This window comes from Penicillium samsonianum (assembly GCF_028829775.1).
Source record: "Penicillium samsonianum strain IBT 33392 chromosome Unknown utg000004l_segment0_segment0, whole genome shotgun sequence".
Lineage (NCBI taxonomy): Eukaryota > Fungi > Ascomycota > Eurotiomycetes > Eurotiales > Aspergillaceae > Penicillium > Penicillium samsonianum.
The window spans coordinates 4,310,832-4,335,948 of NW_026643262.1; the positions used below are offsets into that span (position 1 = coordinate 4,310,832).

At 48.1% G+C, this 25,117-nt stretch overlaps 10 protein-coding genes across 10 annotated transcripts; 4 read left to right on the forward strand and 6 right to left on the reverse strand.

The window, feature by feature from the left end:
- Positions 1-524: 524 nt before the first annotated feature.
- Positions 525-1,874, forward strand: N7471_008581 (uncharacterized protein; the record flags this gene model as incomplete). Its single annotated transcript, XM_057281300.1, has 3 exons — positions 525-976; positions 1,052-1,677; positions 1,747-1,874. 3 exons carry the CDS (start codon positions 525-527, stop codon positions 1,872-1,874), a joined length of 1,206 nt encoding a protein of 401 aa, XP_057135560.1.
- Positions 1,875-2,477: 603 nt separating this feature from the next.
- N7471_008582 (FAD-dependent oxidoreductase) lies at positions 2,478-3,586 on the forward strand (the record flags this gene model as incomplete). The annotated part of the gene is made up of 3 exons (XM_057281301.1): positions 2,478-2,611; positions 2,666-2,777; positions 2,837-3,586. The coding sequence occupies 3 exons, from the start codon at positions 2,478-2,480 to the stop codon at positions 3,584-3,586; spliced, it is 996 nt and encodes a 331-aa protein (XP_057135561.1).
- A 60-nt stretch (positions 3,587-3,646) lies between these two features.
- Positions 3,647-5,929, reverse strand: N7471_008583 (Zn(II)2Cys6 transcription factor; the record flags this gene model as incomplete). Its single annotated transcript, XM_057281302.1, has 3 exons — positions 3,647-4,681; positions 4,732-5,633; positions 5,680-5,929. 3 exons carry the CDS (start codon positions 5,927-5,929, stop codon positions 3,647-3,649), a joined length of 2,187 nt encoding a protein of 728 aa, XP_057135562.1.
- Positions 5,930-7,289: 1,360 nt separating this feature from the next.
- On the reverse strand, positions 7,290-9,943 carry N7471_008584 (putative C2H2 zinc finger domain protein; the record flags this gene model as incomplete). The annotated part of the gene is made up of 2 exons (XM_057281303.1): positions 7,290-9,779; positions 9,830-9,943. The coding sequence occupies 2 exons, from the start codon at positions 9,941-9,943 to the stop codon at positions 7,290-7,292; spliced, it is 2,604 nt and encodes an 867-aa protein (XP_057135563.1).
- A 2,507-nt stretch (positions 9,944-12,450) lies between these two features.
- On the reverse strand, positions 12,451-12,825 carry N7471_008585 (uncharacterized protein; the record flags this gene model as incomplete). Its single annotated transcript, XM_057281304.1, has 2 exons — positions 12,451-12,667; positions 12,812-12,825. The coding sequence occupies 2 exons, from the start codon at positions 12,823-12,825 to the stop codon at positions 12,451-12,453; spliced, it is 231 nt and encodes a 76-aa protein (XP_057135564.1).
- Positions 12,826-15,609: 2,784 nt separating this feature from the next.
- Positions 15,610-16,918, reverse strand: N7471_008586 (putative mitochondrial carrier protein (Rim2); the record flags this gene model as incomplete). The annotated part of the gene is made up of 3 exons (XM_057281305.1): positions 15,610-15,649; positions 15,718-16,671; positions 16,734-16,918. 3 exons carry the CDS (start codon positions 16,916-16,918, stop codon positions 15,610-15,612), a joined length of 1,179 nt encoding a protein of 392 aa, XP_057135565.1.
- An 843-nt stretch (positions 16,919-17,761) lies between these two features.
- Positions 17,762-18,543, reverse strand: N7471_008587 (60S ribosomal protein eL21; the record flags this gene model as incomplete). The annotated part of the gene is made up of 4 exons (XM_057281306.1): positions 17,762-18,092; positions 18,207-18,254; positions 18,322-18,389; positions 18,508-18,543. 4 exons carry the CDS (start codon positions 18,541-18,543, stop codon positions 17,762-17,764), a joined length of 483 nt encoding a protein of 160 aa, XP_057135566.1.
- A 1,511-nt stretch (positions 18,544-20,054) lies between these two features.
- On the forward strand, positions 20,055-20,923 carry N7471_008588 (40S ribosomal protein uS4; the record flags this gene model as incomplete). The annotated part of the gene is made up of 5 exons (XM_057281307.1): positions 20,055-20,062; positions 20,119-20,156; positions 20,217-20,235; positions 20,313-20,411; positions 20,515-20,923. 5 exons carry the CDS (start codon positions 20,055-20,057, stop codon positions 20,921-20,923), a joined length of 573 nt encoding a protein of 190 aa, XP_057135567.1.
- A 174-nt stretch (positions 20,924-21,097) lies between these two features.
- On the reverse strand, positions 21,098-22,342 carry N7471_008589 (uncharacterized protein). The gene is made up of 3 exons (XM_057281308.1): positions 22,047-22,342; positions 21,756-21,975; positions 21,098-21,693 (listed from the first exon to the last, which is right to left on the reverse strand). The coding sequence occupies exons 1-3, from the start codon at positions 22,263-22,265 to the stop codon at positions 21,254-21,256; spliced, it is 879 nt and encodes a 292-aa protein (XP_057135568.1). The 5' UTR covers positions 22,266-22,342; the 3' UTR covers positions 21,098-21,253.
- A 128-nt stretch (positions 22,343-22,470) lies between these two features.
- On the forward strand, positions 22,471-23,978 carry N7471_008590 (uncharacterized protein; the record flags this gene model as incomplete). Its single annotated transcript, XM_057281309.1, has 2 exons — positions 22,471-22,694; positions 22,754-23,978. The coding sequence occupies exons 1-2, from the start codon at positions 22,597-22,599 to the stop codon at positions 23,976-23,978; spliced, it is 1,323 nt and encodes a 440-aa protein (XP_057135569.1). The 5' UTR covers positions 22,471-22,596.
- Positions 23,979-25,117: the final 1,139 nt, after the last annotated feature.

Here is a 25,117-nt window from a genome sequence, read left to right on the forward strand (position 1 = left end):
CCCATCCACCATTCGTTATTAGTTGCCTGTCTGTGGCAACCTTCTCTTCTTCTCCTTTTCCTCTTTCTACTGTATCCGAATATTCGCGGAACAACCTGATTCCCATTCTCTGTACACCGCGTCTGCAGCTCGCGCAAGTCTTGTTTCTCCCGGAAGCGCTTTCTTCGCTTCGGATTGTACGTATTGTCTGGCCTCTTTGTTTTCATGTCTGTTCTTCCTATGTTACCCTTCGGGGGCTTGGCCAATTTTCCGTCCGCTTTACCTGTGAGGACTTACATCCAACGGGCTGCTGGGAGCTAATACGGGAATCGTCATACCCCTACACTAATCGCGCTTTTTTTCATGTTGTTTTTCTTAATACTAATTGGTGGCTTGTATTTGCAGACATGCACTTTTCTTGACTTGCTCAGAAGCGGAAAGGATCAAGAAGAAGGGCCTGTACTATCGAAACATCAGATACTCAGGCAATTTCAATCATTTCTTTGAGGTCCAATCCCCTGAAGAGGATACTAATTTAGTTCGCAATGGCTATCGACGACGATAACTTCGATATTGACATCTACGGCGATGGTACTTACAATACCAATGAGCCTGGAGAATTCAAGCAGGATGATTCTGAGCTCGTTCTGGATGCTCCCGAGAATCAGCCTGAGCCCAGCACTGAATCGTCCAACACCGTCAAGCAAGAGAACGCTGCTCCCGCTCAGGCCCAGCAGGTGAACAACAATGCAACTCAGTCGGCCCCTCAGCAGCAGACATCCCACCATGGTCTGCCTGCACCCCCTCAGGGAGTCAAGCGAAAGGAATACGAGGACCAATCCGTGGATCCAGATGCTACAACTGCTTTGCTGATCTCGGATCTATCCTGGTGGACAACCGATGACGACATTCGAGGCTGGGTGAACCAGGCCGGAGTTGAGAATCAGCTGAAGGATGTGACCTTCAGCGAGCATAAAGTTAACGGCAAGAGCAAGGGGTAAGAACATTATTTACTCGGTCGCAAAGAAGAGTTTATATCAAAAATCGATACTAACATTCTAAACCCTAACAGTCAAGCGTTTGTCGAGTTCACCACTGCGCAGGCAGCGACCGCGACTAAGCACAACATCGAAAGCAATAGTAGCCCCGCGCGCAAGCACACCGTGCACTACACCAGCCCCCACCAAAACCCGTTCAAGACTCTCCCCAAGGATACCCCGATGCGCAATGCTGGCGGTCGCGGCGGCGGCGCAGCCCACAGCACCGGTGGCAACCCCAACTACGGCATGAACAACCACGCCGGTGGCGGATTCCGCGGCCGAGGCGGCTTCAATAACCGCGGCATGGGTGGTAACATGAACAACAACTTTAACAACCGCAACAACTTCAATCCCATGGGTGGATTCCAAGGTGGTGGCGCGCCCAACCCCATGATGGGTGGCTTCCAGGGTGCCCCGATGGGCGGCATGCAGAACTACGGATTCAACAACCGCGGCAACATGATGGGCGGTATGCGTGGCGGTGCTGGTATGCGCGGCGGTCGTGGTGGAAACACCATGGGCGGCGGTCCGAACATGATGGGTATGCCTGGTATGACTCCCCCCATGGGTGGCATGGGCATGAACCCGATGGCTGGTATGAACCCCATGATGGGCGGCGGCATGGGAGCCGGTATGGGAGGCAATATGCCGATGCAAGGTAAGTGATGACGATATACATACTGGTTATGGCTATTCTTTTCGTTCTTTGATGCTGACCATATTCTAGGACAACAAGGTTTCCAGGGTCCCAACCCCGGATTTAATCAGGGCTACTACAACCCTAACAATCAGACTGGTGGCTCCGACGGAGGTTCCTGGAACCCCCACGGCGCGAAGCGTAGCCGTCAAGACTAAGAAACGCACCGTTATGTTGCTTGGGAACCACGCGTCAAATTGTTTCTGGTGGTGTCCCTAAAGCATCTTGCTACGGATCATGGTGGTGAGGTTTCTTCAGATCGGAGAGGCGTTGTTTTTCCATATTCTTTTATGGTTGCTTTCTCATGCTCAGGTGGAGTGATTGGAGAATGGAATGGCTGCAACGAAACGTCGAACTAGGGAGGTCGTTCTCACGAGATCATCTTGCTAGTTCTGGTTCTGATTATTTTTTTTTCGCTTTTTCTCTTTTTTCTACGGTGTATTAGGATATCACTTTTTTTTTCTATTCCATTTTCCATTCTCTAGATACAGAGTACATGTATGTATGTACTCCGTACATCCATGTAATTAGCCAGCTGGGTGGGTAGAGGCAGACTCCACGAAAAAGGGTATAGAGAAGATAGTGTGGATAATGTAAAGGCGAACAGACCCCTTACCGCGAGGATAGAAAATGTGCAAGTCGTTCCGCAAGCTCCATGACAATACTATAAGTTGAAGTCCAATGAATTTAAGCTGTAGCATTTCGTTTCACTCTCTCAACTTTCCGAAGAAATATTGAAATTAATATCGTGCCTCAGCAAAATGGAAGTTGCAATCATCGGCTCTGGGATCATCGGCCTTCTATCCGCCCTCACACTGACAGATGTCGGCTACAAGGTGACGATAGTCGCTCGTGACCTACCTGGTGATGAAAGTATAGAATGGGCAAGCCCTTGGTATCCCATCCCTTCGGTATGCATCTAGGATGCAATCGCTAATATCATCATTAGGGCTGGCGCAGCAATCTTCCCCCACCCAGACGTAGGTGGCGAGCCTCTCCAGGTAGAAACCTTCAAATATTATTGGGCTCTTGCATATAGGGATCCGACTAGCGGAGTTCAGGTAAGGCTTAACATTCCACAAGTATCTTTCTATTGTGCAATACTGATATCGTGAAACAGGTGGTGAAAGCAACCGAATACTACGATGACAGAGAGAATGATTCGAGTATCTGGTACAAGAAGCTTGTACCACGATATCAAAAGATTCCGACGAGAGATCTGCCAGAAGGCTCGAAGATAGGTTTCACATATCAGTCCATAACAGTCAACCCAGCCGTGTTCCTCCCTTGGATCAAGAAAGAGCTCGAAGCTCGTGGAGTGGAGTTTATTCGAAAGACCATTCAGACCATGCAAGAAGCCAAGAAAATCACGGGCTGTAAATTGATTGTCCACGCATCGGGACTAGGCGCCACCGAACTTGCAAACGACAAGGACATGGTAGCTATTCGCGGACAGACCATGATTGTGGAAACTGATTTCGACGAGCTATCCATGCACCAGGGCTCGCATTATACGTATGTCATCCCGCGCATGTATAGTGGTAGTGCTATTATGGGTGGTATCAGCCAGCCGGGGAACTTTTCGCGGGAAGTGGATGAAGATCTGCGGGATGATATTCTTCGGCGGACGAAGAAGCTTTCGGAAGGTAGTTTTGATTCCGTTGATCTGAAGCGCGATGTGAAGAGGGATATTGTTGCTTTTCGGCCTGGGAGGAAGGGTGGATATCGCCTTGAGACCGAGGGAAACGTTGTGCATGCTTATGGGTTTGGCGGTCTTGGATACGTGTTTAGCTATGGGGCTGCTCAGAAGGTTTGCGAGATGGTAGATGTGCTGGCTAAGGAGCAGAGGAAGCTTGGGAGTCGTCTGTAAGATCGGGTGAATCATAATTGGTTCGAAACATCTATAAATGCAATGACCGAGACGCTGCAGTCAACAGAACATGGGCCAGAGTTTTTGCATTTTCAAAACATCCATCCAAGTCGGGAGAGGGTCACCAAGATTAGCCGCCTGCTGTTCATCTTGTCTCCTCCAAACTTCAGACATGATATCTTTAGCGGTCCTGAAAGGTTGAAGCCCACTCTTAGTTCCTGCTTGATCCACTATATATAGGATAGCGTCTCGTTGTGATATCGTAGTAGCCTCGCATCCAGCGATGAAAATGGGCCACAAAGTCCCAGGACCAACTGGACTTCCATCCTTGATAAGTGATAGCCAAGCCTCCAAAGTGGCGATAACGTGGTCAACATGACCACCCAATATTGCTGGATGGACCTGTCGCACTCTTCTGTAGAAGAATATAACAAGAGCGGAGTTCAAGGCCTGAACCATGAGTTTATATGGCGAGGCTTGGTCTTCGCCAAGACTCGCAGCCAATTCACGGTTTCTAAAAGTGTTGACCACGTTTTCAAGACGTGTACTTCGTCGCTCCAAAGTCCTTAAAACATGGTCGCTAATTTGAAATAGTGAATTCTGTGCATTCCGCAAGGTCTCTATGACATTCGCGAGCCGAGTGGTTTGTGAGACCAAACTCAGCATTGTCTCGGGGATACCATAGACCTGTTGGCAGAGACTTTCAACTGATATTCGTGAGTCTTGCAAGTGAATATCGGGAATGTCCAATCTGCGGTCCTTCGGTTTATCAATATTGAGATCGCCTTCTGAGTTCTCGAAATAGAGAAAGTCGTCTATTCGACGACAGCGCGAGTGAATTTCTGCCGTGGAACGTTCACCAGCAGGTGGTGTTTGAACCTGGCAATTGGTGTTAAGGCTATCAATGAATGAGTCCGATGGAACATAGCTGTGCAAGACGTATGTGCTTTCTCCCACAAGGCGGAGCCATGCGTAGATATTGAACAGAAGGCGGAGTTTCTGAGATATCTTGCGTTTGGCCAATCCACGAAAACGCAGAAGACGTTCCGCGTCAATAAGATATTTTCGGGCATCTAAGTAATTACCGGAGAATATCTAAGCCACTTTAGTATGCAGCTCACATCCTAAAGAACGATAGAACTTACCGCATATTCCGTTAGCCCATATATCGCCATAAGCTGATCTTTCAACTTGGCTTTCTTAGAACCACCTGATTCATCGACCAAGGAGATATTTATATGGCTCCTCGCATCCTGATAAGCTTGCTCTGCGACTGCTATCCAATGATCCCTTGGGCACGAGCCAAGCGTCCCCGCCGACGAAGTCATTGCTAGGTAAACAGCAGAACAAGCGAGCAGACTGTAAAGATTCGCCTGTCGGGCATGGCTGACATCTTCAGATTCCATGATGGTCAGTTCTCCCAGTGTGATTAATGCCGTAGGAACATTCAGAATATTCCATGGGCTCTTAGCAAGAGGAACGACGGTCATTTGAGGAACAATGTTCTTTTGAAAGTTTTTGAGCAAAAAGGAAGCATCTCCCATTATGTTTATAGGAGATAGGGTCTGTGCAAGATAAGGCGGCGGGTGCGAGGTATCTTCAAATGCTGAACCCATTGCAGTGATTGGACAATCCAGTTGAGAAAAGTCTAGAGAACTTCCAAGACCGAGGGGAGAACCAGAGAGAGTGCCGTGGAAGTCATCACTCATACTGAACAAATCTGACCATTGCAACAAATCATCTGCACAGCCCGGAATGTCGACAGCTGGATATGAAGAAAGACCGAATTCTGGGTTGCCATGATCTGCAGCGGGTGCATAGCCAGACTCAATCGAGTCTGCTACAACATTATTTGCTTCCTCACCACTGAAAGAGGATGCATTGGTGAAATTCAGCACTGCGAAAGGTCCAACTTGTGTTTCATCCTTAGAGAAAAAGCTAGGATCCTGCGACCTCAAATCAATCTCCTCCAAAGAAGCATCGATAGATCCCGAGACGAGACCTTTGCTAATTATAGACCCCATTGAACGTCTATATTGTTCTGATACTAGGATCAGTCACATCGCAGGGATTAGGGTTGGATTGCCGCGTACCGGTATATAGATGACGCCTTATTCCGAGGCTAGTCAAATATCCTCGTTTGTCATTTGACGATGTCTGCGAGCCCCGAAGTTTCTTCTCAGGCATCCAATGCACCTCTTCTGAAAAGCCCTCACAAACTAATCCTCGTGTAGAGCAAGTCTGACAGACCGGGCGACTCTGTTCGCATTTGACATGGCGGCGTTTACACGTCTTACAGCCGCCTAGTGAGCGTGTCCGACGTGTCTTAGATTGGCGTGTCATGACAGGATCAACTTGCAGAGATTATATAAATTAGAGCATATATTTACCAAACAAGTCATTGGCAGTCGATGCAGGTTTCCAATGCCGGAACGACTTGCCTTTGATTTTGGGTTGAGAGAGTGGACACGAGGTGGGTCATGATGGGTCGGGAATTGGCCATAGTCCAATGGGAGAAGATAATCCAAACTGTGGACTATGGAGGGGGGGCCGAGAGTGCTTTTTTTTCCTGCCTAAAATGCCATAGCATTTCTCTTATCCCGATATAGTTCAAAATACATCGATTTCTCCTACTCCCTTCCGGCATCTCTCCAAGATTATATGTCGAATACTAAGATTGAATACATGGTGGAAACAGGGTAAAATACCCTGAATATCATGTGACACATGGTACCATCCATACCATACAAAAGTGCATATTACAGTTAGTCATCTATGTCCGCCCAGATTGTTGAAAACGCGGGTTTTGTCATTTTAGTTAGTTAGAGATTCCAATATATCTGATTTTGTCCATACGTTGTCATACAGCCAGATTTCTGTCATTATATCCTGACTAGACCCGAGGTCCGACATGGCCCACCCCGCTCTTGAAACATTTCAAATCGGCTGGATATGTGCCCTTCCGATCGAGGCTGCCGCAGCTATGGAGATGCTGGATAGGATATTCTCGCTTATCCAATGGTGATTGGAGAAGCGATATATAAAAACGTTTATATTTCTGCAGGTAGCTATTACATCTGTGCTCAAGCTACTCCGTACATTCGAGGCTATGCAATGCAATATCCCTGCCTCAAATACGTGATCAGTATTAGGCTAATATCTGCTGCCAAACAGAAGCAGGGTACGGAGTACACTCAACTTGTATAGAGAGCTTGTCACTTTTGTGTATTGCCTGCCCAAGGCAGACTACAGAATACAGACACCTGACGGGGGCAGTGCAAGTAAGGCCGATAATCAAGGCTACACTGGGCAAGGCGCTGACCGATTCTTGAAAGGCGCTACAGTGGCAGTTGAGTGGCAGTTGCCTAACACCGAGACTGGGAAGAGCTTTACAACGCATGAATCATATTTTCGTTCCGGGTCCAATCTTGTGATTCGTGAAATGTCGTGTAAGTAGTATGCCGCCTTCATAAACGCTTGACATTATGTATCTCCTGGAAGTTGATACCCAATCATGTAGTATACAGACTTGTACAGGAGGGTTTTATGTAGAATATAGCGCGATAATGCAATAATAGAAAAAAAGATAGGAAAGAAATTGGGTAAATCTTTTGAAGGTCATAGACTTAGGTCGTAGAGGGTATCAAGCATAAGGGTAGAAAGTGTGGAGGTATGGGGCATAAGTAGGTGTAATAGGGTGCTTTTAGATGCTCAAAAACAAACTGAGCCCATTCCGACCCATCAACAACCAAGATATCTTGAACTTGTACACAACATACATAGACACCAAGTCCAGTATATGGCCAGGATCGGAGAGGAGTAGTTTCTGGCACGTATCGGCATCTATGCCGCTGGTCCACTGGGCGAGTTTCAGTATAGCCGATTTGATGTCAAAGCTGAATGACCAGTCTTGCACATCCTCATCCTCGGTCCAGTAGAGGAGTGGCGTTATTTCGGAGCCAGAAGGCGACGTGGGAGTGAGCTCTTGCTCTGAATCGGTATCAGACTCAACGTCCTCGTCGGTAGTTTCAGATGTGATGGAGTGAGTCCTCTGTTTCTTGGTATTTGACTTCGCTGCAGATGCGCGGAGACTAAATAGCTTCACGAAGACTCGTACTCGGGTGCGGAGGGGATGGCTGGATTCGCGCGCCGGGGACATCTTGAATGTCATCTCGACGCGGTCGTTGGCCGATAACTGGAGGCTTGTGTGGGCTTCATAGTCGACGGATGGGAGTGTTACACATGGGCATTGGCAAGTGAATACCAGCTGGGGAGCTTCTGGAATGGGCGAAGGTCCATTGTTTCTGAAAGCTAGATCTGTGTATAATCCTGGAGCCGGACCACCGGAGGGTTTCGCTTTTTCTTGCTTGGTTTGTCTTTTGACAGAGAGCGGGTCAATCAATGTGCTGAGTCCAATGCTGCGAAGTAACCTGGTGTCACTTTCAAACATAGGCGACTCTTGGATCTTGTCGCCGAGATCATTTAGAGATGGGTGGCTTTCGTCAACCCTTGCCATCCTGATAAAAGGATCATTTGAGGATGCATCATCCATGAATGTGTTGGTCATGTCAAATGATTGCGAGTTGAAGAACTGCATCATTTCGCTGGGAGTGTAGTAAGCAGGCAGTTGAGTGGGCATGTTCTGAGGCATTGCAAAGTTCGCCAATGGTTCAGGGCTGTTAAGGTAAGACTGGTCCAAACTGATGATGGTAGAAGTTGAATCTGTTAGGGATTGCACAGGCATTGTCGAGGAAGCTCCAACTTGGATAGCACTCCTGGGCACGTCACCACATTTGTGGCAACTAAGAACAGATTTGCAGTGTGGACATTTGGCCATGTTATGATCGCATCGTCTGCATTTGTTCGGGCTAGTGGCCTCCTCTTCTGTTGGCTCCTTTTGTTTGTCCCGGCGCTTGCGCTTGAACGAAGGATCAGCTCGTGGCAATCGGGGGTTTTGTGGAGGCCGTAGGTTATTGGGCTGCCCATTGCCTCTGGGGAGGTGAGCCCTGGACCCATGAGAGGAGTCAAGTAAGTCTTCAATTGAAATTTGTTCAATGGCATCAGTGGCGCTTTGACGACGGCTGCTGTTAAGCTGGTCGTCAGACGCAGAGTGCGATATGGGACCAGGAAGCGTATTGTTCCTGCTTCTGAAGCCTCCAAAGCTCGCGCTGTGATAAGGAGTCCCCCCAGTCCGGTTATTGGATTGGTTCGACTGCGGTCCTCCGTTCGAATAGCTGGGTCCAGCCAAAGAAGAGCCATGACCATGGCCATTGCCGTTTCCGCCGCTCCGGCCACCATTGTCACCGCGATCGGAACGATCGCCCTTGATAGAGGCATTCCCTGAGCCAGGGGAAATGAGACAGTGGCCCTTAATGTGATCGAAATAGACAGGCCAAGAAGGTGTCACATGGAGGCAAAGGGGACAGTTTTTTGGAGGGTCATATCTCTCCCGAGTTGCCTCCACATCAGCCGGGGTCAGCCCGGATTTGTTGTGTCTGTGAATAAGATGGCTACGCATCCTATCCCGCCGGTGGAGGATTGTGTTGCAGCCCTCAGTACAGCGCCACTCAAATTCAAATATATCATGCCCAATCAAATGTCTCTTGAAGGTACCAAAAGCTCGAAAGGTTGTTTTTTCCGTCTGAGAATCACATATCCAACATCGATACGATTCTCTGCCTTTTTCTGAGGACCCAACTGATGAAATAGTGCGTGCTGGGAGCTTTGTATGCAAGAAGTTTTTGATCGTGTCAAGGTGCTGCAACGCTTGATAAATTTGATCAGGGCTACATGTCTGGTCTGACATGAGATCTCTGCAGATGTTGAACACCTGGTTCATGACACCTTCAAGCGAAGGTTGCAGAGAAAAGGGTGTGGGGTTTGGTATTCCGATCGTTCTCTGATCCAACCTTCCCGAGGGATGAGCAGTGCTCTCACTTCTTAGATCATCTGCTGGTCTCTGAGTTATAGTTGAACTTCCTAGATCATCTGCTAGGGTTTGAGGGATATTTTCGTCCTCCCTAAATCTCAGATCAATTTCGGCCAGATCACTATCAAATTGTTGTGGAGGTTCTGGCACTTGACTAATGGGCTCGGGGTTCATCCATCCGGAATCCTGTTGGAAGGCCACCGAACTCGTAAAGCTCGTCACGTCGGCGGAGGAGTAGGTTCCCGGAGGATAATATCCATAACCCTGGTCAAGAATTAGTATCATGGAGCTTCGATCTCCGGATGGGCACCCACTCGATCATTATCCGTGCCGGTAAACCCCTCGGAGGAGGTAAAGGACCCAGGAGCTCCTGGCCACTGCATGATCTCATCGATCTCATCATCATCATCATTGAAAGGGGGATTCATAGTGAACAGGTCTCCTTGAGGAGGTAAATGGGGTCAGAGCATAGAGAATGGCTATTGGGCGTGAGTAAAAGAACAAGTTTCATCGAGGAGACGAGATGCTTAAGTACATATTTCCTGGGCCTGCGCCTCAACCTTCACCCGGGCATCAATTAGATAATACATACAATAAAATAAAATCCAAATAAATTTTAAATAAAAGAAATAAACCCAACCCCAAATTGCGGGAGAGAGCGAGCTTGGGTCTAAACGAGTCCGGTTTGCTGGCTTTTTGCACTAAGAAACCGTTCCTGAGGTGGAAAAATCACAGGATGACAGTCCCGGGGTTGGTCGAAGGGGATTACTAAAGGGTTTTGAGTACCTAGGTACTTCGGCCCAACCAAGAAAGAGAATGGTAGTGAGGCGGTCACCTTGTTGCCTCGTCTTGGATGCGAACTGGGTGCGGAGTAGGTGTAATAAGGCGGGACCAATAACAGCTCTTACACTCTTACAATTCAAAGGCATATGTATTCAACCGTGGGCATTTTATGCTTATGAGGCCGGTTCTTTATTCTAACTCGCCAGAGAATAGAAATATGACTCTTGTAGTATACATATCGAGGGGGTTATACAACTATTGCATACTTTGGACATTCCGGGCGGGGAAGGAGGGGGGGGGGGGGGGGGGGGGGGGGGGGGGAGGTTAAAGGAGGCAGTGATTTGAAAGTAATAAAAGCATTTCGTATCATCTTATTAGCAGCCTCCTCAAATGTGGCTTTGCTTTAGCGCAGATCATCGGCAAATCTATGTATTTCGTAGAGTCTGGATTGAATTGGGAAGTTGGGTTCACCGTGACGTCGGTACCCACTATTGTTCGAATATGGTTAAACGATCACATCAAAGTGGATATAGAAAGATATAATAAATGGCAAGCGAAACGGAAATCAATGGGATTGAGATGACCATTGACGAGACCGTAGCATAATTGAAGAGAATGAAAAAAAAAAAATTTTAATTTTATGTGAGGGCAATACTGATCATGCAGGCAGATTCACCCCCATTGACCAGTAATGAGCAGCAATTAGGAATATGAAATCCAAACGGAAGTGAAAATCTCCGAACTAACCTTGGTTTCGCCCGCTATCAGTTTCTCGGAGTTAAAAGCAGAAGGTTAGCTGGGGAACCTATGTATTCCGTACCCGGGTGGACAAATGACGTTCATCGTGTTTGAGAAATTTCGGGGAGAGTTTTGTACATCAAAAGGTATATATTTTGTTGGGAAAGCAAAAGCGGGGAAAGTAGTAAGGGGCTTGGGAAGGCGAGATACAGTGAATGAAAAGACTGAAGTCCCACCATAAACACCCCTGAAGGTGAAGCAAGATCCTCGGGGCTTAGCAGCTTGTCAGGGCAACTGGGGGGGAACTCATGAGCAGGTGATAGAAAAGTAACCATGGGACCTGCATCATCAGGGATTACTTTTGCAGGGGGGCTTCAGGATAAATCAACCCGTATATGAATTGCTTGGATGTAAACAGGCTTTTGATTAAGGTCGAGTTCAGCTTGTTCTTGTACGTTCCTGTGCCAATCAACTCGCCTTGTGCTCGGATAACAATCCCTCCCGAGTGTACTTTTGCCATTTGCCCAGGGATCCCATGATACTTGGGCAACTGGTGGTGATAGTCGCCACTATGCATCATCGTTTGTCCCTTCACCAGCCGTTGGTTTTGATCATTAGCTATTTGGAGGTTGTCTCAAGACTTACTAAAATGGGGCTGCGTAGAAGGAGTGCAGATTAAGGAAACAGATATCCGTTCTTTGGATACAAGCAATTACGCATAAAACGGGTTGGAGAGGGAGAAAAAAACGTACCAAAAAAATAGAGGGAAATGTTACTGACTGCAGTACGGAGTAGCTGTGAACGGAGTACTCCGTACCCATAGAGTTACTGGATCAAGTGGGGAACGGCACAGACCGAGAGCCTCTTATCTACCATGGCTCATCCAAAGTTTCAATGCGAGGTTGAACGACTTCGAGTTGCTTTGTTAATTCGCTGAAAATTTTTACCAAGATATGTACACAAAGTAATATCTCATATCTAGCCTGGTGTTACAGAATGATAAAGCTATAACAAACCGTGCAGTATCCGACTACAATCGCCTTGTCTAGATCGGGGAAGTAAAGTGAAAGTAAAAAAGAACGCAAACCCAAATATAATTTATCTATGCCCCGTAATATGCCCCATGTGCGCGTAGGGAAAAAAAAAACAGAGAACAAAGCCAAAGAGAACGAAAACGAAACAAAAATCAACAAGTGACAGATGATCAGCAAGACAACCCCAGAGCCCCACTCCCCCCAAACCGTTAGTCTACCCAAGTCTTTCCAAGCTTCCCTTCTAATAAGTACCTAGCGCCCCAAACCAAAAAGATGAAACAGAGACCTGATCTCGTTCGCCACCAAGCTCCCCCGGAAACCCTTGTACATATAATACTCTGATACAAGACCCAATCTTAACGAATATCGACGATCAAAACCTAACGTTTGGGAAAATAGGTGGCTTTGACTGATGACCACGGCTCCGACGAGGGGGGTGCTTCCGCCCACCTGTCGAGCATATATGAGCTTCCTTCCTGCGACTCGGAGTTGGAGGCGAACGAAGACATTTGCGAGGTGTCATTGTGGCCGAGGGAAGTGGTGCCATTGCCAGTGGTACCGGAGTTTTTAACCGCGAGGAAGTCGGACGACGAGCCTCTGAGAGAAAGTCATGGTTAGCAGATAAGACGAGAAGACAGATAATTGGATTCTTGGAATAATATCAATGACAACTGTGAAAATTGGATATATCGGGGGAAATGCGGATATCGACGGTATATGCTATCAAACTAGCCGACTTACTTGTTGGAGCTCATTTTGGCGCTTAATCACGGAAATTGGGTTTGAAAGCGGCGGTGAACACGACTTTGAGGGAGGAGGGAATAAATTGGATTGGTAGGATTAGTAGCTAGGGAAGCTACTCAATGGTAATGTAAAAGAGACTAGTGGGATGATTGCCGGTGCAGATTCCAGCAGAAGAAGTCAAGGAGCGATCTATGAGCTTGAAGAGTGGAAATTTGATAGCTTTTGGGAAGAGGAGGAAGCAAGTCTTATAAGCCAAAAGGATTCAGGTTTGGTCTGATCATCTCGCTGCCTACGAAAGCGAACCCGGGTGTAGGGTGTAAGGTGTAAAGGCTCACCCTGGGCTTAGAGTGTCTGGCATGGAGGCAGAGTAGCGGCGGTGACGATGGTGTTGAAAAGAAATACGGTAGAAGATCTACGATCGGATTGCCAGATCCTATACGTTGACATATTTAAGAACATTTTTAGAAAATCAACATAGTGCTGACCGACACGTACACGCTAGAGCTACAAGCTTAGAAGCTAATACTTGATTTTCTCTCTTTCTCTTGTTCTCTTGTTCTCTGAATAGGAAATAGCAAAGGGGGAAAAGTCACATAGAGGATCAATTCGTACATAAAGCCACCAATAGCATACAGACTAGGAAATAACCAATTCAAGTCTGCCCTGGGCATGTATCGGGCAAAGGTCATCTGTCTATGTAGCAACCAGACCGCTAGGTTCATTTAACCCACTAGTTAACTACATAGTTATCACATATGTCCGCCCTGCCGATCCTCTAGCCGGGCTGCATGCCTGCACCTGTCAGGCGCGACACATTTGTATTATGCGTCTCGGCAGTGGCTGTTGCGTAACAATTCAATTCAAGTAGAGTACAATTCAAACAGAGAAATCAAAAATGAATTCATTATTTATAAATCTCCACGATCAGCCATCCCGGTTCAAGGTAATACGCTATGCTACCCCTTGCATCACTTTTTAAGGCTAGATGCCGGCATGAACTGTGATCTATGGGGCTCTGGAGCAGTGTGGCTGTGCTCGCCCAACCTAGACTCCCATGATTCAAGGTATTTTGTCTATACAATCCTTTAGGGTGTATGCTGTATACCCGTAGTCGCCCAGATGCCCGAATTTTACCTTAACCTTCACCTTTACTAACCTATTTCAAATCAATTCACAAGCCAGTCTCCCGGGTGCCTGATAGGGTGTGTGGAAAGTGCGGTGTAGGGGCATACACACCCTAGTAATTCTATCACACCATTTTCAATACAGTCTGCGTCAGAAAGGCATGGTTTGAGAATCTAGACACTGACACATTCCAGCAGAAAATAGATACCAAAGTATGTGACCAGCCGATCTGTAAACCCGTGGGAGTGGTTCGCCGCCGCTTACTCCGTATATGTTGCGATGTTAAAATCGAGATGGATGGTCTTCGAGTCTAAGCCATGCGAGACAGTCAGAATGGAATGCGGGTCCCGGGGATTTTACCCCATCAAAGGAGAGTAAACATCGAGAAACATTCCTTACTATTTCTGTGTTCCCTTGAATATGACTGCTCACATCACAGATTCCTATGTACATAGGAACAAGACATCGATCGGGGCGCAGTATATGCTACTCCTAGAACTATCGCTTTCTATTTAGGCTCCTGGCTTTAGTACCCGGGCTCTATGGAGTCCCACGTATTTTCTTCCGTTTCAGGAAGTTCTAGGCCGATCGAGATGTATATAATAACAAAAACATACGGAGTAATATGTTGTAATATTATTCTCTCCACTTTACGCACCCTTGTACGTCATACGAACAGGGTTTGAAACACCAGGTGTTCGTGCATTCGACTATCGACCAGCTATCCTTCTAGAACCTTTCCGGGTTGGGCACACTGCACGGTTACGGCAACCGGGCACAAAACCTAGAGGTATCCATTCATATACCTCTCCACTCGCCCCAGGCGCTCGCTCGCAATGTAAGACATAACCTATGTAGCCAATCACCAATCCAGGAAACCAGTACTCCGTACTCCGTACCACCGGGCGCTTGGATCAGAAGATAGGAAGTTCAAAGTAACCGATAATAGACAAAATCCAAGTCAAGTGAACTCTTCTTCGCCAGACACGGGCAAGAAATGGTCCATTGGCAAAAGCAGGAAAGCAGGAATCGAGTCAAATGGGTGAATGGGTTCGGGTGCATTCGTCGCCTGGGTATAGCAGCCTGAGTAGAATGATGCCCGACTTGGATTTCGTGTCAATGTTAGCTGGACTGTGATGGTCATTCGTCTCAGAGCTGTAGCTTGAGAGCGCTATGTTCCGGTGGCGGTGCAATTAAAAAACTTCTGCATTGCAGCCTGCATATACTATTGTGGCCTTAGTAGTGAAAAAAGTACAAATGTATTTGGGAGTATCTATGTCATATTTCTATCCCTTTCCTTTCTTTTTTTTTTGCTCTGCCACACTCGTGAGTGGCAAAGAAAAATAGAGTAGCAATGGCGAGGGAGCTTCGCCCCGGAATCGCAAATCCCAGATGAATAGCCAATTAACGCAGAAATATTTTTGCCTTTTGTCGATGAGATCGGAGTAGAGACGCCTGTTCAAATTAAAGTGTAACCCCAAATCGCATGCGCCGTATACATGCAGGTAGCCCGTTTTCTCTTCTATACACAATATAAAAACAACCAAAAGAAAATCACTCCTTAGTCACTCAAGGAGCGGAGAGGAAAGGGTGATAGAAGCGAAGTATTGTACAGTGGTAGCGCAAGAGCTAGGAAGCAATGCAGGGTTGAGTTGAGAGCAAAGGACAGATTATGATGTCGTGCCGAACATTCGCAGAATGAACTCGTACCTAGTGAGATATAGTCAGTATATTGAGGCTCCATGCTTTTGCTCTCCGGTAAACTTGAAGCAACTCACATTCCGAACATAATGGCGGCGGAGGGAACGACACGAAGCAAGTGTGGCGTTAGGCCACCATACATGGCAACCATCCCCTCTTCCTTCCAGACAGTCTTGAAGCACTGCACCAAGCCAGTGTACTTCATCTCGACCTTGCCATTGCCCAACGAGACGGTCGGTGCCTGACGCAGACGTGTCCGAACGACCTCGTGCGGGTAGGTTATAGCAGCTGCAATCAGCTTCGCCAAACCAGCCGCGGCGATACGTCCACCCCACAGCTCCGCGGAATCCCATGAAGTGTAATCGTACGCCGGGTCGGCTTGTTTCAGAGAATCACGGCGGGCTAGATACATTTTCATCTGCTCGTACATCACCCACTGGAGAGACGACTCCGTCACACCCAGGTAGGAAGCGGACAGGCCGCGGTAGAGACCGCGGATACCTTCGTGGCGCACAGTTTGTTTAATGCAGTCGAAGCTGTTGCGGTATTGACGACTCTTCCCAATTTCCGCATTGGATTTATCCAGTTGCAAACGTGTCTTGACCAGCCAGATCGGGTTGGTTGCCGTACCTGTCGCGATGCCGGCGATTGCCGCAGCGGCTAGATGAATCCCCATAGGAGTCTGCTCGGCAGTTCGGTAGCCAAAGTAATCGCTCATTATACGTTTGCCGTTTCCATAGACGTAGAAGTTGATAGCGCGTGCGGGCACTACACCGATCAAGTTCGGTCCCAGTCCCTTGAATAGCGCGCGCCATCCCTCGTGAACGTGTATTGAGCGTAAGATCTGGAAGGTTTCGCTGAAGTGCATACCGGCGGTCCGGGTGATTGAGACCAATGCATTGGAAGTCGGCGCGGGGGCAGGTTTCGCGGCGCGCAGAGCCTGTAGCTGTGTCTGGTAAAAATCGGACTGCAGGCGCGTCTTCAGGACATCAAGCGGCGAAGTGAGGGTTGCCGAGGTCATACCTCCCAGCCTATAATTTTTCAATTAGAATCCATCTACAAGAATAGGATTCATCTTCCAGGGAAAACATACCCGCCAGCAACAAAGTGTGCAAATGGCTTCGCCTCGGGCTTTTCCTGACTAGCCGGCGGTGTCCGGTTCGGAATGACATCCCCCATTTCTCGTGATTGTGGGAGTATATCTTTATTCAACGACGGAGACCTGCTCCCTAGGTGCGCCGGCGCAGAGCTGGGAGCTGCGGTGGTTGAGAAGGTCATCGCGGGACGTAAGTAGGAGCCGCCAGGAAGGCTGAAATGTCGGGCGTGCCGAAAAGACCAAAAAGAAGAAAAGAATTAGAATAAGGTAAAACGCGAGGTAAATTAAATCATAGCAATTCAAAGGAGAATATGGTCAAATGGTGTACATGAAGAGTTGATGAAGGTTGTCCGGTGTAATATTTCTTTTCCTGGGCGGGTCTGACTTTTTCTCCGCTCCCCTTGTGGAGGCCGCATTTCTAAGGGGCAAATTCTCTATTATGTACTTCGGATATTTCACATTTAGGCCGAGAACATGTCATATCTAGATATCTGAATATATGAAGTTTATCATAATGTTTGGTAAAGTAAAATGGTCGTTTTATCGCTGATGTGGCTGAGAAATCCGATGAAGTATAGCAGCTTGCAAAGCCATCCTCGCCATAACATAGTAACAATCATCATTCGGGATCATCGCGACTTATAACTTTTAGACCTAGTCGGCGAGTATAATCAGTAGGAATTGAAGTATGAATTATGTTTGATCAGAGTACAAGTGGCTCTGAGATGGGACTGCCGATCAAGGCCAAGAGCAAGAACGAACAGCACTACGAACACACGCCTAGAACAATTGATCAAATCTGAGTTATGCTGGACCGGGAAAAATGTAGACATGAAATCGGAAATTTTTTGATTTTGTTTCATTCAGGGGAATCTATGCACAGGCGAGAGATGTGCCAGGGCATCCGAAACCCTTTGCGCTTCGTCTCATGTATCAAAGTCCATTTCAGTCTAGGCAAAAATGGAGTGAAAACCCAGTAAACACCTAACAACCGCACACACCGTTCCATTTCGATAACGAGCCCTTTAAATGTGGGTATCGTAGGCGATGGGGACGACAGTCTCGGGGTGGTTGCCAGCCTGCTTGACGAAGTGGGCGTCACGGGGACCAACGGCCTGACGCTTCAAGTGAACGTGGACACCCTTCTCCTTGGCCTCACGCTTCTTGATGGCGTTCTCCTTGACACGCTTGATGAAGTCCTCGCGGGAGCGGGAGTGCTGGACGTGCTCAATGCGGACGCTGATACGCTTCTCGAGGTAGCGGTTATCGACCTTCTTGTAGAGGATGACACCGACGGCAGACTTGGTGACGTTGTAGACGACACCGGTCTTACCGTGGTAGACCTTGTGGGGCATACTGTTCAACTGTTAGATTCTTGTCCTCTCTTTCCCGGTTTCGCATTGCCCATGGTGTATGATCGCAGTGGGCGGTGGCAAGAGCGCAGGGAGGAAATTTCGGAATTGTACTGACCCCTTCTGGACGGCACCGTTGACCTTGAGGTCGACAATATCACCAACACTATAAAAAATATCCGTCAGATTTCAATTCTTGTCGTTCGTTCGAGTTTCGAGGAATTTGAGCGTACCGGTAGGTCTTCATGTAGGTAGAGAGGCGGATCATACCGGCCTCCTTGAAGCCACGGGCGAAGGCATACTGTTCGTCGTTTCGTTAGCACTTATCCTCCCTGAGGCCCAAGGGCGTATCCAGTTGATCCAGGTCGTCCTCCCAGTATGAAAAAAAGACGTGTGTCGCAAAGGGAATCAAAACGTACCCGAGTGCCGGCGCGCAGACCGTACGAGTGAGGCATGACGGCGGTGTTGAGGTTGGTGCTGGTAGTTAATTGTCGACGGGGCCTTCAACACGAAAAACTAGAGTGTCGGATAACAATTTGTGGGATTGACATGACATAATCATGTCTACCCTCGCTAAAGCCACGCTACGCCTCTTTCGGATTATTCGATATATTTTCTACATTGGGGTTAGCGCGATAATCAACCTTCAGCCAATCAAAGCTTGAATTGCCCCGAGCCCTTCATCGTTTTTACTTCGAGGTTCTTGTATAAACATGCTCTTTCTTCCCTCCCTTTTCTGTATTTATGCCAACCCTTGTGAAACCGCCTGGTCTTTTACTTTCTAACTGGATTTTATCTCATGTCAATCCTTATAGTAATTTGTATCGTTACTGACACTGACATGTACTAGACATGAATCATCAAAAACGGTGAGCCTGAAGGTGGTAGCGTCGGTGCTATTCGAGGAGACACTAATGGCGTTCTTTGACTTCATCGCCGAGCCCTGCCATTGCTAGGTCTTGGAACCAGAATCATTCCTTCAGCCTACACGATTCGTCTCCGGTGATCCAACCCTCTTTCCTGACAAACTGGGCGTCTGTCGTTAGCGATATCGGCTAATCCTTGTCATCCTCGGTCAAACTTCCAATAACATTTACGCTCTTTAGATCTTATAGTTCTAGATTTAAATTCCAGGGCTCCAATTCTCAAAGGGATCTTCAACTAGATATAACTTAAATTTTGGATGTCTATGGATGTCAGGTGGCGATGCGATACAGTACAATGCACTGACATGGCAACAACAATAACATCCTCACGGGACCAGAATCAGAATGACAACTGTCCAGTAGTCAGCAGCCTTGGACCCAGTTCCAGAATCTAGACTATCACACAATTCACATGCGCTTGAACATCAGTGACCATTTTGACTGACTGCCATGCTTCGCCAGATTAACTAATTATACAGTGACCACCAAATCGAGATGCTAAGGTAAATAGCATGTAGCCAATTGATCATTAAATCTGATGAGCCAAATATGGAAGCCAAAGAAGGCTAAAACGACCCCAATCTCGTCCGGCTTGCATTGCCTTCGCCTTCTTGTTATGGTGCAGGAAACCATCATGCAAAACCGTGGTTCTCATGATCCACCTGATGCAACATCGAGAAAGGTCCCAAGTCAGAGCAATACATAAAAATGTCCCAAATTTCACGCAGTATTCGAGAAAAAATAGTTGCTATAGTAAATCAAGTAATCCAGACAACTATGTCGGAAAAAAATAGCTGCAGACGAGCATCCATGCCGGGTGATTGAAGGCGGAGGATTCCGAAGGTTGCTAAAGAGTGGAACCATCCATGGATGGACCGCCCAGGTGCCCAGGTGGAGAGGCTCAATGACATAATCAGCTGACATAATTATATTTCCTAATTAGGACTAGGGTAGGGCTCGCATCACACACACTCAAATTCTCAATTCATCCTTGACCCTTCGACCTCCTGTCGACAACCTCCGCCCATCTAACCGCAGCTATGGCCCCGTGAGTATACCAACGAAATCGAAGGCATCGCACCATTCTAATCGATTTCTGTGCAGTCGCGTTTCCTCCAAGACCTACAAGGTCCCCCGTCGCCGTAAGTGAATTTCCAACGAAATTATCGATTTGAATGTTTAAAGACTAACTTGCATCACAGCCTTCGAGTCGGCCCGTCTGTTAGTACTCTCCGGCCACTAACCAGAAGCGTGCTTCTGGTTATGTCGTGTTCATATTCCTAACCATTTTTTAATAGTGATGCTGAACTCAAGACTGTCGGCGAGTACGGCCTGCGCAACAAGCGCGAGGTGTGGCGTGTCCAGCTCACCCTCTCCAAGATCCGTCGTGCTGCTCGGTACGTGCAAGGAACAACCTGCGATTTTGCGAGGCTTCGAGCGATCGGGCCCACGCAAACTAAATTTGGAGGACACAGCGCTAATTTTTCATCTTCCCCACAGTGAGCTCCTTACTCTCGACGAGAAGGACCCCAAGCGTCTCTTCGAAGGCAATGCCCTCATTCGCCGTCTTGTCCGCATCGGTGTGCTCGATGAGTCCCGCATGAAGCTCGATTACGTCCTTGCCCTCAAGGCCGACGATTTCCTCGAGCGCCGTCTCCAGACCTGCGTCTACAAGCTTGGCCTCGCCAAGTCCATCCACCACGCCCGTGTCCTGATCAAGCAGCGTCACATCCGCGTCGGAAAGCAGATCGTCAACGTTCCCTCGTTCATGGTCCGCCTCGACTCCCAGAAGCACATCGACTTCTCTCTCACCTCGCCCTTCGGTGGTGGCCGTCCCGGCCGCGTTCGCCGCAAGAAGGCTGCTGCCGCCGCTGGTGGTGAGGATGCCGAGGAGGAGGAGGAGGAATAAATTATTCCTAATATTCCCCAAAAAATGGAGTACGGTCGGGTTTCGCTTGGGGCGCCTTCATACCATGGAGGTTCAAAATGACTGCATAGCGTCTCATGTTCTACGATCATGCAATACAATGAATCTAAAACAGCCAAAAGGCTTCAATTTGGAACCCGATTTAATAATTCCATGCCCATGCTTCCGTAATCTAAAATAGTGATATCCATGGGACCCATATATGTACAGTAGATCCTAAACGCCATTCCCCGATCCCCACCCACCTAAGATAAGCTCAATCGTTCGTCTCTCGTGTCATCATACACAAGCCTAGGCTTGGCCTGCAGACTATCATGTCTGGGTCCCCACCAGTTCTTTCAAGGTCTCTTCTGCCCCCCTGTACCAACGACCCATCTCTTCTAATCCATCACTTTCACCCTGCTGCTTCTTGCGTTGGGCTTCACGGGCTTGCGCGATCGCATCTGACTTCCGTCGCTCAAGGACACTGCGCTCTCTCTCTACTGCCTCGGCCTCTCGGGTCTTCCGAGGCAATGTGTTGTGCACAGCAGCCAGTTGGCGGTTCAACGCTGCCAGTTCTGCCTCACGTTCCGCCAACAGTGCCAAGGTCGCGGGAAGAGGAAGATTCTGTGAGGAGGAAGTATTGATAGGATCGGAAGGATCCATGGTGGCCATCTGCTTGGCGCGGAGGTCGGCGATAGTTGACTCGAGATTCTCGATTGAAGCGGGCAGAGTTGAGAGCTGTGCTGTTTGAAGCTCGACATTCTTGTAACCTGTCATGGCCGCGGTAGGCTTCAGTCAACATATTCATCTTCCACGGTCATTGGCAACTCACGGCTTGCCAAGTCACGGCCCATTAGCTCCATTTCCTCAATCATAATCCGTGCGTCTTCTTTCCGCGCCTTGAGCTCGGCTTTCACGTCCGCTAGTTGCGTCTCCAGTTCCATGTTCTCGTTGTGTCCGACAATCACAGGCGGGTCGCCAACAATAGCGCGCAAGAACTTTTCTTTCGTTACTTGCTCGAGATAAGAGAATCGTAGCTTGGAGAATAGTTCCTATGCGAAAACATCAGTATTTGCTGGTCTGGGCAGCGGGCATTCGCGGTATTGGGACTCATCGCGCGGACCTTGTAATGCGAAAGATCAGCCTCCAACGAGGCAGGAGTAGGATCGTCGAAATTTGAGACGGAAACATCAGAGTTTCGTTTTGAAGGAGACGGGTAAGATCCCCCAACTTCGGTGGAAATTGGCTCGCTGATGCGAATAATCGCGAGTCGGTCCTTCAAATTGCCATTCTCCTCCAGCTGCTGAAGTGCTGCAAGGGCTTCAGATGGTGAGTTTGCCATATTGGTAGGGCTTTATTATCGAAAACCCAGCTATGAAAAGATATTCCAGCGAGGTTTGTGATTGCCAGAGAGCTTGGAGGGGCCAAGTACCTGCGGCCATAACATTTGCGGGACAGTAAACAGCCCTATATCAAAGGCGGTCAGTCCAACTTTTGGAAGGCGCTTTGGTCTTCGCCTCTCTTTGTTCTCTTTCAACTGGAGAGGATTCCGCCCTTGTTTCTATTTTAATATGGCCTAGCTTATATACTTGCTCATGCTTTGCATTCCTCACTTTCCTCGGTGCACTCCCTCGACAACGTGAGAGTACTGCGATCTGCGGCTCATCTGGATCATGGATGACGATTATGTTGCACAGATCCTGGCCAAGGAGGCTAAGGAGAGTTCTATAAAATATGCATCTCAAGGAATGAGTGCTTTCATGCCTTCAAGGTTGGCTTTGTCTCATGGTCTGCGGTTTGCATGAGTACAAGACTGACAAACACATGCAGGCCGACAAGCAATGCCCCAAAACCCAATACCCGCTTCCTACGAAATCTCATCAAAGTTACAGACAATCATAACACAGCTCTCAAGCTCAAAGAGGAAAAAGAAGCACGGGAGCGTATGCGCCAACTGAAATATCAGGGCTCGGGTGCTTCAGGTGCTTCAGGTGCTTTGGCTCCAAATTCGACAGACCGTTCTTCCAAGCGATCTGATGATCGGAGTGAATTGCGAGGATCAAGAGACCATCGCAGAGGAGATTGGGAAGATCGCAATCGCTCACATCGAAAAAGAACTCGAAGTCGCTCCCCTTCGTCGGAACAAGGCCGGTCGCGGAGGCATCAACAAAGAAATGAAGAGTATGACGGAACTGGAGAGAAAAACAAAGCTCGCGATGAATATCGGCGCGAACACAGAGATCATAAGTCATCTAGGAGAGATCGACGGGTCCGAGATAAGGAGCACACCAGGCGGCGACGTGAGCGGTCATACTCGAGGTCTCCAAGCCGTTCTCCGCACAGGGACCGAAGTACCGACCGCCATCGCCATCGAAGACAAAAACGTCAATCTGAACATTCCACTCGCTCCCTTTCCCGTTCCCGCTCACGAGAGTCGCACAAATCTCGGCGGTCAAAGCGGGAAGATGCATCGCCACATGGCTCCCGCCGTTCTCGCCTTGAAACCAACACGCGGCATAAACAAGTGTCGCCGTTGTCTACTATAAATGCACGCCATCGCGAGACAGGCAACGAATCCGATCCCCTAGAAGACCTTGTCGGACCACTCCCTCCTCGACAAAACGAGGCACCTGTCCGCTCGCGCGGGCGAGGTGCCTATAAACACAATATGAGCAACATCGATGCTCACTTTGCACCCGGCTACGACCCGGCTACCGATGTGCATCTAGATGAAGACAAATTACACTCCATGGGCCAGGAATCATCTCGCCGTCCTGTCGCTGGGCTCATGACAAAAGACGATGACTGGGACATGGCAATGGAGGCGCTGCGCGATCGTGAGCGCTGGAGAAATAAGGGCGAGGAGAGGCTACGTACCGCAGGAATCGATGAGGCAGTCATTGATAAATGGAAGAATAACACGGCTTTTGCGGGCGTGGACGGAGAACGCAAACCGGAGGATGTGCAGTGGTCGAAGAAAGGGGAAGGACGGGAATGGGATCGCGGCAAGTTCGTGGATGACGATGGCCATATTGACATTCGGGCTGCTTGGTAGTGTTTCTTTGATGTTTTGGTAATTGGCGTTCGAGGGTTGTGCTATGGATGATACCAAGGTGTATGTTATAACTTTCATTTTTTTGGCCTAAACTTCATTCATGGATATTTCGGTTTGCATTGTCTATGCTATACAAAATAAGTATAAATATAGAATTCTTTGAAGAATTCAAAGTTTTTTTCTAGTCATTGCCTTTAGGTGGACATAAATATATTTTGCAGGGAGTGTAGCGTAAAATCACAAGAGAGTGACAGTTGATCGAGTCAATAATATTTCCAAGTTTATAAATAAGCACTCTACATGACAGCAAGCTAATTATCAATACTTGTTATTTTGTTATTCCTATAAAAAGTGCAGTTGATGTACAATTGGACGTACATCGATGTACTACTAGTAACCACGCCCGCCATGTCGCAATGCAAGCGTCCAAACCCAAGCAACAATTCCCCACTTCCCTCCCTAAACCGTTGCTAAATCTTCCCTTTCTCTCAGTGTGTGCGTGCTTTTCGAAGAAACGAGACTAGGGGTTGATTGAGTCGGTTGAAGAATCGTTTCCGTGGCATTTGATGTTCCTTGCTGTCGTAATACCAGTTTTCCAAGGTGCTCAGAACGTTGTAATCGGACATGTTCCTCCTCGGCCCTTTTCTCCATGTCGCTAGTAGTCAGATATTCATCAATACAGGGATTTTTCCATCCAGGGAACCCAGATAAGCCATGCGAATCTGCTCATAGTGCATGTCCTCAGCTTATCGTGTGTCCGTGACAAGGATCCTCTTATCCAGGGAACGGGAGCTACAGATTTCCAAGGTTGCCTGTACCCGTGCTTACTAATAACCCACTGAGGACCTCACCTCGGGAGAACCCCGGTAGGGACATACTGGAGAGTAGGGCCTTACAGGAGTCCAGGACTGAGGACTCCAAGATTCTTTGCTAAATGCGGGTCCTCCTGCGGGCCTTTGCGGAGGCTGAGAATATGAAACGGCCGCTACTGGGATCTTCTGAAAACAAGTTGAGATTGCGGAGAGATTGTAACAGCCGATTCAATCTATACATACATTACGGGAGGGAGTTACTTTGTACAAGTAAGAAGACCCTTTTCAGCAATAATAAGCCGGAAAAACCCACTGACAGCCGCTTGG

Coding starts and splice junctions, on each gene's coding strand:
- N7471_008589 (XM_057281308.1), bottom strand. CDS start 22,265: ATGGCAAACTCACCATCTGAAGCCCTTGCAGCACTTCAGCAGCTGGAG. Junction 21,976..22,046: donor CTGATCTTTCGCATTACAAG/GTCCGCGCGATG, acceptor GTTTTCGCATAG/GAACTATTCTCCAAGCTACG. Junction 21,694..21,755: donor GGGCCGTGACTTGGCAAGCC/GTGAGTTGCCAA, acceptor CGGCCATGACAG/GTTACAAGAATGTCGAGCTT.